Raw genomic sequence first — 14904 nt, 5'->3', positions numbered from 1 at the left:
CTTAGGCATATCAGTAACATTGTTTGTCCTGCATGATGTATTTCTGATAGAGTTCTGCACTTTTCCTGGGGAAAAGTATAAATAAACATCAGAGTCAGGAAAAGATAAAGATATGGATAAAGGATAAAAAGACAGTGCTTGTAGTCAGGTGACACGCAGTGTATAAAGGCTTATGCAATCATTGGTAGTTGGTTTCATTCATGGACTGCACAATGAGGTTGTTTCTCCTTTTCCTCTCAGTGACTTTGACTGGTACGTTTTTTGGTCCTTTTGTTTGTTTTCCTTATTTCAAATAAATTTATGCAATTATTTTTTAAACCCTTTAAACCATTTACTATCTTCTTAATTTCAGCCTGTCAGAATATCAGTTATGGTAAGTAAATTTATTTGAAAATATACAACAAATAATGATAATGTAATTTTGAATGGTTATATTGAAGTTATCAGTGTCTCAACGAACAAAATGAAAAGCTAGAAGTATATGAATATAAATAACTCTTCTTCTGTTTTAATACCTCTAATACTGAATTGTGAAACAGAATAAGGGACTTCTGCTAAAAATATTTACAGAACCAGGCTTTGACCCCAAGAAGACCTATGAATACAAGTATGAGGGTGTCATCACTATTGGACGTGACATGCCAGACCTGGCAGAGTCTGGAATGAGGCTGATATGCTCTGTTAGAATCATAGGTGTGTCAGCTCAAACCTTCCTCCTCCAGGTAAATAAACTATCCATATGTATGTAGTTAAATAATGCGATAGCATTGCAAAAGTATGGCACACATATTTTTGTTCTGTACACCAGCGCATTGAATGTAAAACAAAACAATGAATATGAGGTTATAGTGCAGACTGTTTGCATTAATTTGAAGGTAATTACTTCCATATTGGGTGATCTGTGTAGAAATGACACCTTTTTTTTAAACCTAGCACCCATTATACGGGAGCAAAAGCAATGGAGCATACACTACATGACCGAAAGTATGTGGACACCTGAAAATCTATATCTCATTGAAAATTATGGGCATTAACATAGAGTTGGTCCACCCTGTGCTGCTATAACAACCTTAACTCTTATGGAAAGGCTTTATACTAGATGTAGGAGCATTGCAGAAGAGCATTAGTGAGGGTGGGCACTAATCGGGTGATTAGGCCTGGCTCACAGTTGGCTGATCCTAAAGGTGTTGGATGGGGTTGAGGTCAGGGCTCTGTGCAGGCCAGCCAAGTTCTTCTACACCGTTCTCGGCAAAACCATTCCGATATGGACCTCACCGTGTGCCCAGGGGCATTATCATGCTAAAATAGGAAAGGGCCTTCCCCAAATTGTTGGGGAAGCACAGAAACATCTAGATAGTGACAGTATGCTGTTACATTTTCCTTCACTGGAACTAAGGGGCCTAGCCCAAACCATGAAAAAGAGCCCCAGACCAAGAGGTGTCTTGATACTTTTGGTCCTATTGTTTTGTCACTGTTGGTTGCCACATGGAGAGAGAGAGAGAGAGAGAGAGAGAGAGAGTGCACCCACACCAACTCGAAAACAAATAAACAAACATCTTCACCCTTCCCCCTCACAGGTTCTGGGCAAAAACAATAATCTGAAAAAACAAAGACAAAAGAAAGCAAAACAGAGCAGCAGCTTTTCAGCTGTCCAGCTCCTCCTGCTTTTTAGTGGCTGTCTTTTGCATTGTCTTTAATACTACACACACACAAAAATATATATATATATATTTGCTCTCTCTCTGTGCACTCCTTGGAGAAGAACACAGCTTTAAGCACATGTATTGGTGACAAAACAAAAGCGTGTGTGCCTACTCAAACCAGGTCCTCTAATTGCCCTGAATTCTTCTTGCAAACCAAGCCCTGCCACAAGTGTATTAACATAATCTCAGATAAAGTTGTCATATTTAGTACTTGGATACAAAACCTTTGTATTTGATGACTGCCTGAAATCTGCAGCCCACATAGAGGGACTGTGTATAAACGGGGCTCTAATTTCTGCATGGATCACCTCATACGGATGTAAATATCCTCAAATTAAAGCTGACAGTCTACACCTTAGCCTCATATAATTGCAAATCGAAGGTCATGTGGTACAGAGCCAAACAACAAAAATAGTTTCACTTCCCCAGTGCTTTTGCATTGAACTGTGTGTGTGTGTGTGTGCGTGTGTGTGTGTGTGAGTGTGGGTGTGTGTATGCATGTGTGTGTATGTGTCTGCATGCTGTCAATGCTTCATTGAAACATTTAAAGTTGTTGAGCCCATAAAGATGTTGCTGTTGCATAGGTTTCCAGTTTGGCCTTTGAAGAGTTCAATGGCTTCCCTGGGAAGAGTGGGTTCAATCCCTCACCAAAACTGACTGAAAGGATTGCTGCACAGCTCACCAAGCCAGTCATGTTTGAATATGTGAAAGGACGCATCGGGGACATACGTGCAGCAGCTGAAGTGTCAAACACTGTGGTGAACATCATCAGAGGGATTCTTGGGTTTCTGCAAGTCACAATCAAAACTACACAAAATGTTTATGAACTTGACGAGGTATTTGTCCAAGTAAATGGCACAATTCACATAGCAAGGCATTTTATCCAGATTGCTTTACACAGTTTACATTTTACATCAAATTCAATAATGTACCTTTTTTTTATTATGGAAGCAAGTCAACTTCTTGCTTATGGTTATGAACAGTAGTACTGAACGTAAATATGTCTTTCGAAATCTTCCACTGGAACAAGACTGTTGAATAGACACTGCTATACAGTATGAATACAAAAAAAAAAAAAAAGCAAATGGGGAGAAACTATTTTGTGTTCCATTTTATGTATACACAGGCATTGACAAATTTACATCTCCATGTTTTTACACAGCTAGGAATACATGGCATTTGCCATAGCAACTACTTCATTGAAGAAGACCAAGACTCAAAGGAATTCTACGTTACTCAAGTTGTGGATGTAGAAAACTGCCAGGAGAGGGCAGCAATGTACAGTGGAATGACGCTCGCACTACAAAATAAATACTGCAAAGAGGTTTTTTTTTTTTCTTTTTTGTTTACTTATTTAAATTGTAGAACAGTGAGATGTTGTAGATGCATCGAGGTGATCAGCTTTGATTATTTTCTCCTTCTTTGGACACAGAGAGGTGACAATCTCAAAACAGCTGTGGAGTACACATACACAGTGAGACCGACAGATAACGGTGCCCTGATCATAAAAGGTCATGCCCAAGAACTGCAGTTCCTCTCTCCGTTCAATGTAAACGGAGGAACTTCAAAACTAAAAGCAATGTAAGACAATTGCATGTTTTATCCATTTTTTTTCTCAGTGAAAAGTGCACAGAGAGAATATGTCTAACCGCCTCACTATTTGTTTATTTCTCTTCACTTGCAGCAAAGACATTGTGCTGGTCAGTGTGATGGACACAGTGGCGAACCCAGGGATAGGACCCTTGGAGAACAGAGGAAATCTGATGTACAAGTTTGGAAATGAACTCAACCAGATACCATTGTTCTTAATAAAATCAGACGATCCAGTGGCTAAGGTCTGCTTTAAAGCTCTGTGCTTCAAAACATTTTACATAATCTATGACTTTTTTCATTAATAATAATGTCATTGTATGTGCTTCTGAATATTTGCTGCAGATTTCTGAACTCATTCAGCGTTTAGCACAAGCTAACATAAATCAGGTTGATAGCGCCAGTAGTGCAGACGTCCTTCATCTGTATCAGCTTCTCCGTGTGGCAACTCAAGATAACCTGGAAGCTCTATGGAAGCAGTTTTCAGGGAATGCAGAGTACAGGTAGACATTTCATTATTCCTATTTTGTACTATTTACCTGATATTGCTTTGAAAAGAGAGGAGAACTGACCATTGTTTGTTTTGATGTAAACTCATAGAGCCCAGTCATGTGATATGGAAAAATGGAAACCAGACATAAAAAAAAGTTACGAGGGTTATTTTAAACATGCTAAATGGCATTAAATACATTATTTTTTACACTCAGGAAAAAATAAAAATAAAAATTACAGAAAGCGTAGTAAAATGTGTCTTCTGAACTAGAGCATACAAAAAGTTGTGTATCCAGTATCCAGGCTTATATAGTGTAGAGAGGTTTATTCAGATGAATTTAACCAATCAGAATTTGGTACGTCAGTAGAGCCCAATTTATTGAAATAACACAGACACAACAACATTTTGGAAATAAAGGATATACATGTATTGGTTATTATAATGGATTTGTAAACAGGCTATTTGAAAACAATAATTTGCATAATATGGTGAATAATATTGTACGCTTCTAACAAGATGCCCTTAAGGAGATGCGTCTAGTTGGTTGGGCAATGCCTTATCGCAGAGCAAAGTTGTTAGGTTTTTTTATAGTTATACATTGCTACAATAGAAAAGGTGATGCATCTAAAATGGAAGCACTGAAGCTGTATTTATGGAGTAGCAGCCCTAGTATAATAGAGTCAGAATAACATGTTATAATTCTAGGCTATGCTGCAGATGGAGAATGTCAGTGTGCAGTTCATGAAAATGACACAAAAGAACAAAACACAAAAGTCCAGTTTTGTGGATGCACACACATCAGTCCCACAGTTTTTAACTCCTCCCCCAGACCCAGTAATCTGGTGCATTTTTCTGTATTATTTTTCTATATATTCTTATTTTAAAGCACAATTCAGCTCTTATTGTGATGCCATTGCCAAGATATTGACATGGTAGGCATGGCATGGAATGTTGTCACTGTTTACAATGCGTAGTTTTTCTTTCTTTGGTTCTGTCCTCTTCTCCCTTATTATCAAACATTACAATCTGTAAACCATCACAGGAGGTGGCTACTGGACTCAGTTGTTGAAGTCACAGATGCCAGGGTCATTCAGTTCCTAAAAGACAGATTTCAAGAAGGAGATCTCACAGCAAATGAAGCAGGCCAGACATTATTGGTGGCATTTCATCATTTAACAGCAGATTCAGCCAATATAGAACTGGCCAAGGTAAGCCTGACTCAGCCATGATTTTCTATGTGTGCGTGCGTGAGTGTGTGTGTGCGTGTGTGCGTGGACATGCGTTTTATTTTATTTTAAACATACATTTTGTCATGCTTAACTTGACTTGAACCTGACTGAATTATTTTTAAAAAATTTCCTTCAGGAATTTCTGAAAATGCCATTTAGTAGGACACCTGAGATGCTATGGAACACCATTGTGTTAGCTTATGGTTCCTTGGTCTACAGATACTGTGGTAACATTGATCCATGTCCTGTGGCTGCAGTACAGGTAAATAATTACCAATTATTTATTGCTTAAAATTGTTTATGCATTAAATCCTAAACCAATGTTTTCAATGTAAGCGTAACAAGAAAATTGGATAAAAACAGAAAATGAAGTGCTGCAGTACCGTATTTGTTCTATGTTCTGAAAGGTCTTTGCAAGGTGCATCCATTTTTTTTTCTCCCACTTCAGACTGCATATATTCTTTACCTGGTTACTGAAGATTCAGAAAAATTTTCAGCCACCCATACATTTGCCTGTAAAAGTAAATGATCAATAATAACAAAATATAACTCCAAAATAACCAAAAAACTACCTCGAACAGCATACCCCTCAACATTGTGATTATATGTAAATTTGACTTTTTACGTTGGGTTCTGAAATTCTAAATTTATAGTTTATTTACCGGCCATTGCTTTTACCGCAGCCTCTGCTCGACCTTGCGATTGACGGCCTCAATAAAGACAGTGAAGAGGAGGTGGTTTTGGCCCTGAAGGCTCTGGGCAATGCAGGCCATCCCTCCAGCATTAAGACCATTATGAGGTTTCTCCCTGGCATCTCCCCAGCGGGGGCTGCCCTTCCCACCCGCGTGCTGAACGCAGCCGTGCAGTCCCTCAGGCTTATCGCCGTCAGAGACCCCCGCAGCGTGAGTCACCACAAACTTTTCTTAACCCGTCGTTAGCATTTCACGTGGACGCGATATCAATAAATCTTATTTAGTTATTAATTAATATTATTTTACACTATATCCTGGGCATTTGTTTCAAGATTGAGCATACGTCAAATGCTTATTAATTGCAGGTCCGGGACATCGCTTTGAGCCTTTTTGTAAAGAGGGACCTTGATTCTGAAGTGAGAATGCTGGCTTGTATGATTCTGTTTGAGACAAAGCCGCCATTCGCTCTAGTGTCAACTGTCACGGCGTTCCTTTTAGAAGAGACCAACCTCCAAGTGGCCAGCTTCTCCTATTCTCTTATCAGTGGATTAGCCAGGTCTCTCACTCCCGACAATCACTATTTGTAAGTGTTCATGGCACGTGCTTTTTTTTCTTTGTTACGGCAGGGCAAAAATATATTTTCTTCTCAGTATCTCGTCATAGCGAGGTTTTTCAAAAATGTTTTCTTCTTAAGAGATTCTTTTCATGTTATAATGAAATCCTGAACAGTCTTTTTTTACCCCCACTGTGTTTGCAATGTGCTGACACAGATTGTAACAGATGTAATTAACTCAAAAGTTTTCCTTTCCTTTTTATAACAGATCCTCAGCTTGTGATGTAGCTGTGAAAATCCTAGGAGATAAACTTGGTCATCTCAGTTACCGCTACAGTAAAGCTAGGCAGTGGGATTGGTTCAACGGTATGTTTATAATCCACCTACACTGCAGAAATAACATCTGGGTTCTCCTCTCATTCTTACCAGTGAACTCCTGTCCCCAGAGAATGTTTAGCTCTTGCTGACAAACAGCCTTGAACACTCTACTGTATGCTTCAGTGCTCAGTAGCCTGGGTTGAAACCTTTCATTTCATTTTCACTTCTTACTCCTTCATTGCTGCATCTACCATGTACTCTTCAAGTACTGAGTATATCTGTGTTTAATTATTTCAGATGCATTTTTGTTTGGAGCAGCCAGTGACATCTACATTCTACATAATGCTGCCAGCTTCTTCCCAACAGCTGTTATGTTTAAAGGAAAGTCTTATTTCATAGGTAGAATACTGCAGCTTCTAGAGGTAATGGTGAAATATTACTCTACTTCCATATTGTGTTCAAAGTAGCTATATTTATTATGATGTATTTTAAAATGATTTTAACCTTTATATCATGATTTATTTTTAATTCACATTCTTATGCTCTCTCTCTTTCTCTCTCTCACTCTCTTTCTCTTTTTCTCCTACACACACACACACACACAGCTTGGTGTACGCGCAGAAGGAATCAAAGAACTTTTCAGCGATATTCCACCTTTATTCAATTGGGAATCCAACATCGTTAAGATAAAAGCTGTTTTAAAGTTGGTGAGTCCTTGTTACTAAACACTAGTCCACCATGGACATGATCTTTAAGTTGGTATATTTAACCTTTAAGCAATATCTATATGATCCACCCAGCAATTGATCCAGTAGCGATTGTCCTCCTAGAGTAAATTATCATATGTACTAGTCATAAGTACGGTGATTAGCAGATTTACTTATTTATTTATCCATTCATTTTTTGTTAGAGTATGGCTGTTAATCGCACAACCCAGAGTTGTGAGCTGTGAAATATTTAACTATTTCTATTTTATTTTAATTTTTTCTTTCATTAGCTGGCAGACTGGCAGTCATTACCTAAAGATAAGCCTCTTCTGTCTGTGTTTGCAAGAGCTTTTGGACAAGAGGTATTGTTTGCTGATATAAACAGGGATATGATTCAAAGTACTATTCAGGTAAGTGCGTAGCTTTAACACATTAATGCTTATTCTGTTATACTAAATATGCACCAATACAGTGTCACCCATACGTATTGACAATTATGGGCGAAAAACATGTATGAATTAATTTTGAATGTATTGCTGTAGGCACTAAATCTTATTGCTGGCAAAGATAGTCCAGTGTGGAAAATGGTTGAAGATCTCCAAAAAAGGATAGCATGGCATTGGACAAAGCCATACCTTGTTTTTGAAACCCGATACATACAAGCAACAAGCCTTGGCTTACCAAGTGAAATCAGCAAATACTATTCTACTGTAACTGGCATTACAGTCAATGGTAAATATTGGGTTTCTTGTTGGTCTGGATCATGTTATATGTAGTGATATGCAGTGGGCAAGTAATATGTCTCTTTCAGTAAATTTTGTGCAACATAATACTCATCTTTTTTTCCTTAGCTAAAGCAACCCTCAGTCCATCACCAACAGATAACCTGGGACAACTACTGAACTCTGATATTGTAATTCAAACAGATGGAAATGCAGGGTAATATTTCCCATTGTCCTTCAAGAAAACACAAAAGCCACAATTGTCAAGTTCAAGGACCATAACTATTCCACAAGCACATCTTCCATCTTCCACATCTCAAATGCTTGTTCTTGGAAAAGCATTATAATGAGTGTCTAATTATTATCATGTACTATTGTTTTGCAGTGTTACAAATGACATTTCTGTTTTCCATGGGATAAACACCGTCATGTTTCAGTTCGGCACCGAGTTACAAAGCAAAACCATAGTGAACTTGCCCTGGAAATTTGCAATGAATCTCAGTGTGAAATCCAGAAAAATCCAGATTGATATTTCTCCCTGTCAAAATGACACAGGCTTGTTTTCAATGAAGTAAGCTCCCTTTTTTCATGTGACCATCAATTTAAAAACAAAAAAAAAAAAAACTAAAAAATGTTTTTGATAGAACAACCATTGAAATGATTGTTTTCTCACTTGTAATGCAGCTTCGATGTTTATGCCGTCTCGAGAAACATTGAGGACCCACCGGGGTCCATAATGACTCCAATGATGGCAGGCCCCAAGGAAGCCAATGAGCATAATGCAGAATCATTCAAACAAAAAAACGGGACCTCTGAACAAGAACAGGTGTGCGTGTGTGTGTCAGTGTGTGTGTGCGTGCGCGTAGGTGTGTGTGTGTGTCTACTGTTATATAATTGATTTATTTTTCACATAGACGGGAAGCTTGTCAGAAGTATATCATGAGAAGAATCAGATGTGTGTGGATGCTACTGTCTATGGGACAGCGATCTGCATGGAAGCAGAGACCAAGAGGACACATTACACAGAGGAATACCCTCTTTATTACTTCTTGGGATTTACACATTTTGCACTGAAACTTCAACCAGGTAAAGCAAAGGTTTATATGATGAAATCAATGCAGCTTCAATGCATACCTGAATCAGATACTGTATCTGCAAATATTCTGGAGATTGTATCCACTATATTAGCATTTTTTTGTATACATTAATTCAGGGAATTGGATGTTAATGTATTGGGGTAGAAACTGTATTTCTTCCTTTTACAGTACCAACAAGCAAGCCTATTGACAAAATACACATTGAGATCAATGCTGGACCAAACAAGGCTGCCTATGCCTTCAGTCAAATGTTAGAACTCCTCAGGCATGCCAAGGTACCCGATAGTTAATATCTAACTAGAACATCTCCTGTCCCTTTCCAAATGCATGTTTTCAAACTATGCTCTGAAATGTTTTGGCCCCGTGGATGAGGGTGGTGGGAGGGACATATATTCCTCTTTGTAGGATTTCGGTACCCAAAAAAAAAAAAAAGACGTCTTTACCTTTCCTTCCACATGTTCATTTTAGCATGGATGCATGTAGCCAGGATGTGGCCTGACCATTGCACTCTCAATAATTGCTACTTGAGTGTCAGCAAAATGCCTGAAATGTAAACGTGACCAACAGTTCATTAATTTTCCCCATAATAGCCCCACATTCACTGAACATGAGGCTAAAGATTCAAGTGTTGGCCTTTATTGGTGAAATGGTATAACCTGCTAATGTCCGTCTCTTATACCTCTTAACTCAGTGGTCAGGTATATGAGAGTGCTATCAGTATGTAAACATAAGGGCAGTGTGCTATGAATGTAGTGAGCAGATACTTGAATTGCAGTACAACAGGGACATTTATTTTATTAATTTGCCCACTTACCATTCTTCAGAATACAGGAAAATCGAGTTCATCTTCTGGTTCCTTGTTGAGAAAAACCCAACAATCAGGACATCTTGGACACCAGTCATCTGCATCTCAGGTATTCCAGGTCTGTTGAACTAAATTTGTTCATTTCAGTTGTTCAACAATTAAATACCCAGTCAGTTCTTGCCAAACCCTTTTATTGTTGGGAAACATGACGTCATAACCTTGAGCGCTCGGTTCAGAGTCAGTTTAAAATGTGAGCGGTGTTCTTCTCCAGTTGTTAGACGCGGCGCTTGATCCTGTGGCAACGTTACTGGCGCTTGCAATGAGTGGCAGTGCCAAGCCAGATGGCTACGGCGCGGTCGCATACTTCACCCAGGCTGCCCAGCAGCATGACATGCAGCTGCTCGTCTCTCAAGTGGGGGAGGAAGCCAACTGGAAACTGTGCACCGATGCAAATTTGGATGAGGCGCACAGCAAAACGAAGGTAAGAGCACAGGAAGGTTGCTGTGTCACTGTCAAATGTTTCGTGTGTGTGTGTTCGTATCTTTCGGTGTTATTGACGCAGTAAATACAAATGTATTACCTGTAAACACGAGAATGGCTGAGTGTGTGCTTTATCAGTGCCATGGTTGTCTCAGGAAAAAATCTCAAGCGTACAAGTCGGTGTCAAAACCCATAAATTCCTGAGAATCACTCAAAGCCTTAAATGAATGAATCCCCTAGGTACTTTCTTTTTTCCTCAAATGAAATGTCTGGTCTTTTACACATGCTAGATTCACCTCAGATGGGGGGCGGAATGCCAGACATACAAAATGCTTATAACGGCAGCGACATCACACATGCCTGGATCACATCCATCGCTGTATTCCAGCATTGAATGGGAAAATATGCCAGTGCTCATGAAAGAGCTTGGGAAGAGGTAACATTTCAGTCACAGATAAAATGGTGTTTCCATATATGTACAAAATGATAATTGTGTCCATTAAAAGTTACACCTATGATTAAAACAAGTAAAAGCATAAACAACGTACATTTTTTAAATTTTATTTTATTTTTAGAATCCAAGAATATATGCCTGGCATGGCCTTTCTTCTTGGATTTTATCAGAAACACGTGAAAAACCCTGCAAACCAGGCGTCTGCTTTAGTTGTTGCCGCATCGTCCAAAAGCATTGACTTGAAGATAAAAATTCCGGAGGTAGGGTGGATATATTTTTCTCATACAGATACTTTTTTTTAATGCAGTGTATGCTTCAGGAATGAAAAGCACTAGAGTGGCACTTTGCATACGAAGTGTATATTTAAAAAAAAAACGGGGGGGTGGGTGGTTGCAGTGGGAAACCCCTGGGGAGCCACAGGGTCTGCTGGTTTATGTTTTCACCTTAAATACAACAACCACTTAGAGTCTAGATCAAAGAAACCAGGTGAGGTGAGTTAACCTGCTTTAATTGATCAATTGAGTGCCAAGTGAAAACAAAAACCAGCAGGCCCTGCGGCTCTCCAGGACCTGGGTTGGCCAGAGCTTATTTCAGTGCTAAAATGACATGGTATTTATGCTTTCTGTGGATTTGTTCATGTGACCATCTTTGTATCTCCACCAGTTGACGGTCTATCGACAAGCAATTCCACTTCCATTTCCAATTGACAATTTTGCAGAAACATACCAACAGTCTAATGGGTTTGCCGAGCTACCACTATTCATGCTTAAAAGTGTTAACGGTAAGTATATTCCATGCAGTTTCAGTTGCCAAGAATGGCTTAATTATTATTATTTTTAGTTTTTCGCAATTTCTTGATGAAAATTAAGGAGAAAGAAAGTAATACAAAACATAACTATTTACAACTGCTTTAACGTTCCTGTATGAAAAATAGCAAGCAAATAAATAAAAAAAATAAATGAACACAGGAAGCAAAGTAAAAAAATAATACTTAAAATGAATGGTACAGATGCAAGAACAAATAAAGAAATAAAAAAGCCCACTAGATAATATTCCTTAAGGTTATAGAGTTGTTCTTCCAGCCCTGTATAGTTCTGGGACAAGCTTTGTTAACTTCAGGTGTGGGTCCTCCCGATAATACAATACCCCTGAAACATGCAAAGCAGATTTTCCTAAGAAAGAGAGATGGATCAAACCAGGATTTATAGGATGGATTACTTATGAAGATAAGTCATCATTTAAGTGAAAAAATAAAGGACTGTTATCCAAAGTATGCCCAAAAAGTTAGAATTTCCTAATTTTAGGAACCTAACCTGAAGTGATCTGATGAATCCGAAAAAGAATATAAGATTATATAATTCACCTATGTTGTGTTTCTTTTCTTTTGCCCTTTTGTGTGTGTGTGTGTGTGTGTGTGTGTGCGTGGGGGTGGGGGGGGGGGGGATTACAGCTCAGTGCTCAATTTCTGGAAGCAAATTTAAGACCTTCAACAACATCAGATTTAGGGCAGCCATGCCCAAAGATTGTTACCTTGTTCTGGCACAAGACTGCACTACAGACCTGAAGTTTTTGGTTCTGATGAGAGAGGGCATGCACAACAAGACCGAAATCACTATCAGAACACCAATAGGGTGAGTAGGACAATATCTGGAAATGTACTTACAGCTAAACCTATGAAACTAAATGTATGTAAATAAAGTAAGTATTGGCTTTGGAAGTTGTTTTTTTATTTATTTTTATTTTTATTTTTTTTATTTTGCAGTTAGCATCCTCAGTTATTCTTTGCACCATTATCTTTTAAGGTTTCTGAATATGTGCTATAAAACTCCAGGAGCCCCTCTGATGAAGCTAAATGATTCTCCAATATCATTATCTGCCTTGCCACTGAAAGATCCATCAGGTAGAATGACAACAGAAAATAAAAGGAACGACTATTCAAGTACCATATAACTGCTGTTTTTTTTTTTTTACTGATTATGTTCTCATTGCTTTTGAGAAAGGAAAATTACTGATTGGCAAATCAGATGGAGGCATTGTAATCCAGGCACCAACCCTAGGACTTCATAGCTTGTATTTTGATGGGAAGACTATAAAGGTGAGTGCCTGAAAGTATGTCATTTATTTTAAAGGTTTTGCAGTTTGTATAGTAATGATTGCAGCCATTACAGTTTTATATGCCTTGTCCAGGTCGTGATTGAATCGTGGATGAGAGGGAAGACATGTGGTCTATGTGGTCTAGCAGATGGAGAGACGAACACTGAATTCAGGAAGCCAAATTTACGGATAGCCAAGAGCCCCACTCATTTCCTCAATTCCTGGGTGCTGCATGGCGAAGCCTGTTCTGACAGTGAGTTTCCATACAATACTGTTGGCTTAATTCATTTCAATATTAGACAATGATACCAATAGCACTGCCAAATATATCATATATAATCGCAAATGGAATGCCCAAAGCGAAGGCACAAACTCTTTCCAGTAATTATACAATAAAGTCACAAATGACATTTCCTCACAGAAATATCCCTACTCCTGAACAAAAGAAAAAAGAATAATTATCTTGGGTAGTCGGTGCAAACTTTTTTTAGTTGGTGCGAACGTTGGTGATGCAGTTCTTATTTGTCTTCCAAGCCTGCAGTCTGAGGCGGCAGAAAGTGAAGCTGGAGAAAATGGTCCGGGTGCTGGGTGCCCGATCCAGCTGTCAGTCTCTGGAGCCCGTTCTCCGCTGTAGAGAAGGCTGTTCTCCCACTAGCACTGCTGAGCATTTATTGGGCTTTCAGTGCATTCCTCTCAGTAAGTTCCCTCTCACCTTATTAATATTGATATACATAATAATATTCTCCGCTCCCCTTCTGTTCTGTGGATAGAAAATTATAGAAAAATGCTTCTAATCTTTTATATTGCTATTTATTTGAAGCAAATTAAGGTGGAATCTGAGGATTCCGTACTGTCTATTATTATTATTGAAGTTTCAATTGAAGTTTTGTAACTTCTCAATGTAACCATGCAATTATTTATATGAAATGTATAGATAGGATTTCATTCAAAATCAAAAATTGATGCTTATCAGATGACCGAATAACAATGAACATCTGGCTTCACAGACTCAGTCGTGGAACCAAAATCTGCATTTAATAACGGAACTGTGCATGTGGAAGAATTTGTGGATGAGCACACCTCCTGCGTCTGCAACCCAAATGACTGTGTGGCAGTCTGAATACGACTCTGTTTTTATGAAAAAGAAAACTCAATTTCAGTAAACGTGAAATGATGAAAAATTCTGTTGTTTTCTTCCTGATTTTTTCATTTTTATTTATTCATCCTTTTGAGTATTACATATGAAAAGGTGTGAACATGAATATTTCAGTGGTTTCAGACATGGCCTATAAATTATTCATTTCCATAAAAATAATGAAAGAAATTGTCTGCTTAAATAAAAAGCCAAAGTAATTAAATTGGGATGATGTGGGCAGCCTGCTTAATACTGACCTAAATAAAGCAGAGGTTGAAAACCAGTCATAAGGTCATATGCAGATCCAGTATATCAAGTTAAGATTATTATTATTATTTTTGCAGTTTTTATTACATAAAAATGAGTACATATATTGAAATGTAGCTGCTCAAAACCTCTGGGCAAATTATACTGAAATTAAATTTAAGGGATATAATTAACCCCTTTGTGCAGATGCCGAATCTGCGCAATCTTCACCCATTTAGGGGTGTTGTATTTAAGGCTTTATAACTCCAGTTGTGAACATCACAGACTTGGGAAATGGCTTAAATGAATAATATAAAAAGCCACAACAGGCTTTTATCACACTGAGGAAAACATGCTGGAATAGACAACGACACGTTCACACCTGGGAAAAAGCACCTATTGTCTGGGGATAGTGATGAACATGGCACAAGCTGCCTATATTTCTTGACTGAGTTGTTTTTTTTTCCCCCTCATTTTAAAAACATAGTTATTTTATGTCCATGTTTTTAGAAAAATTGTGGAAGGAGGTGGATGTAGCACTTACAGTGTTGGAGTAGGCTGATTTTAATGATAATGTCTCCAATGT

General features: G+C 38.3%; 1 protein-coding gene across 1 annotated transcript; it reads left to right on the top strand.

The window, feature by feature from the left end:
• The first annotated feature begins 297 nt into the window (after window positions 1-297).
• Window positions 298-14064, top strand: vtg3 (vitellogenin 3, phosvitinless). Its single transcript, XM_035414662.1, has 32 exons — window positions 298-373; window positions 571-722; window positions 2288-2539; window positions 2866-3027; window positions 3136-3284; window positions 3388-3538; window positions 3639-3796; window positions 4829-4994; window positions 5152-5277; window positions 5699-5917; window positions 6073-6290; window positions 6529-6626; window positions 6876-7000; window positions 7184-7285; window positions 7576-7695; window positions 7828-8017; window positions 8137-8224; window positions 8393-8578; window positions 8692-8839; window positions 8922-9093; window positions 9273-9379; window positions 9929-10018; window positions 10181-10390; window positions 10680-10825; window positions 10965-11103; window positions 11507-11624; window positions 12294-12474; window positions 12646-12743; window positions 12844-12938; window positions 13031-13190; window positions 13472-13633; window positions 13945-14064. The coding sequence occupies exons 1-32, from the start codon at window positions 301-303 to the stop codon at window positions 14055-14057; spliced, it is 4674 nt and encodes a 1557-aa protein (XP_035270553.1). The 5' UTR covers window positions 298-300; the 3' UTR covers window positions 14058-14064.
• Window positions 14065-14904: the final 840 nt, after the last annotated feature.

Source organism: Anguilla anguilla, chromosome 4, assembly GCF_013347855.1.
Source record: "Anguilla anguilla isolate fAngAng1 chromosome 4, fAngAng1.pri, whole genome shotgun sequence".
Classification (NCBI taxonomy): Eukaryota; Metazoa; Chordata; class Actinopteri; order Anguilliformes; family Anguillidae; genus Anguilla; species Anguilla anguilla.
Note: the sequence above shows the minus strand (reverse complement) of the source record. Positions and strands in the feature narration are given on the sequence as shown.

Coding starts and splice junctions, on each gene's coding strand:
- vtg3 (XM_035414662.1), top strand. CDS start 301: ATGCAATTATTTTTTAAACCCTTTAAACCATTTACTATCTTCTTAATT. Junction 5,278..5,698: donor GTCCTGTGGCTGCAGTACAG/GTAAATAATTAC, acceptor CTTTTACCGCAG/CCTCTGCTCGACCTTGCGAT. Junction 9,380..9,928: donor AACTCCTCAGGCATGCCAAG/GTACCCGATAGT, acceptor ACCATTCTTCAG/AATACAGGAAAATCGAGTTC.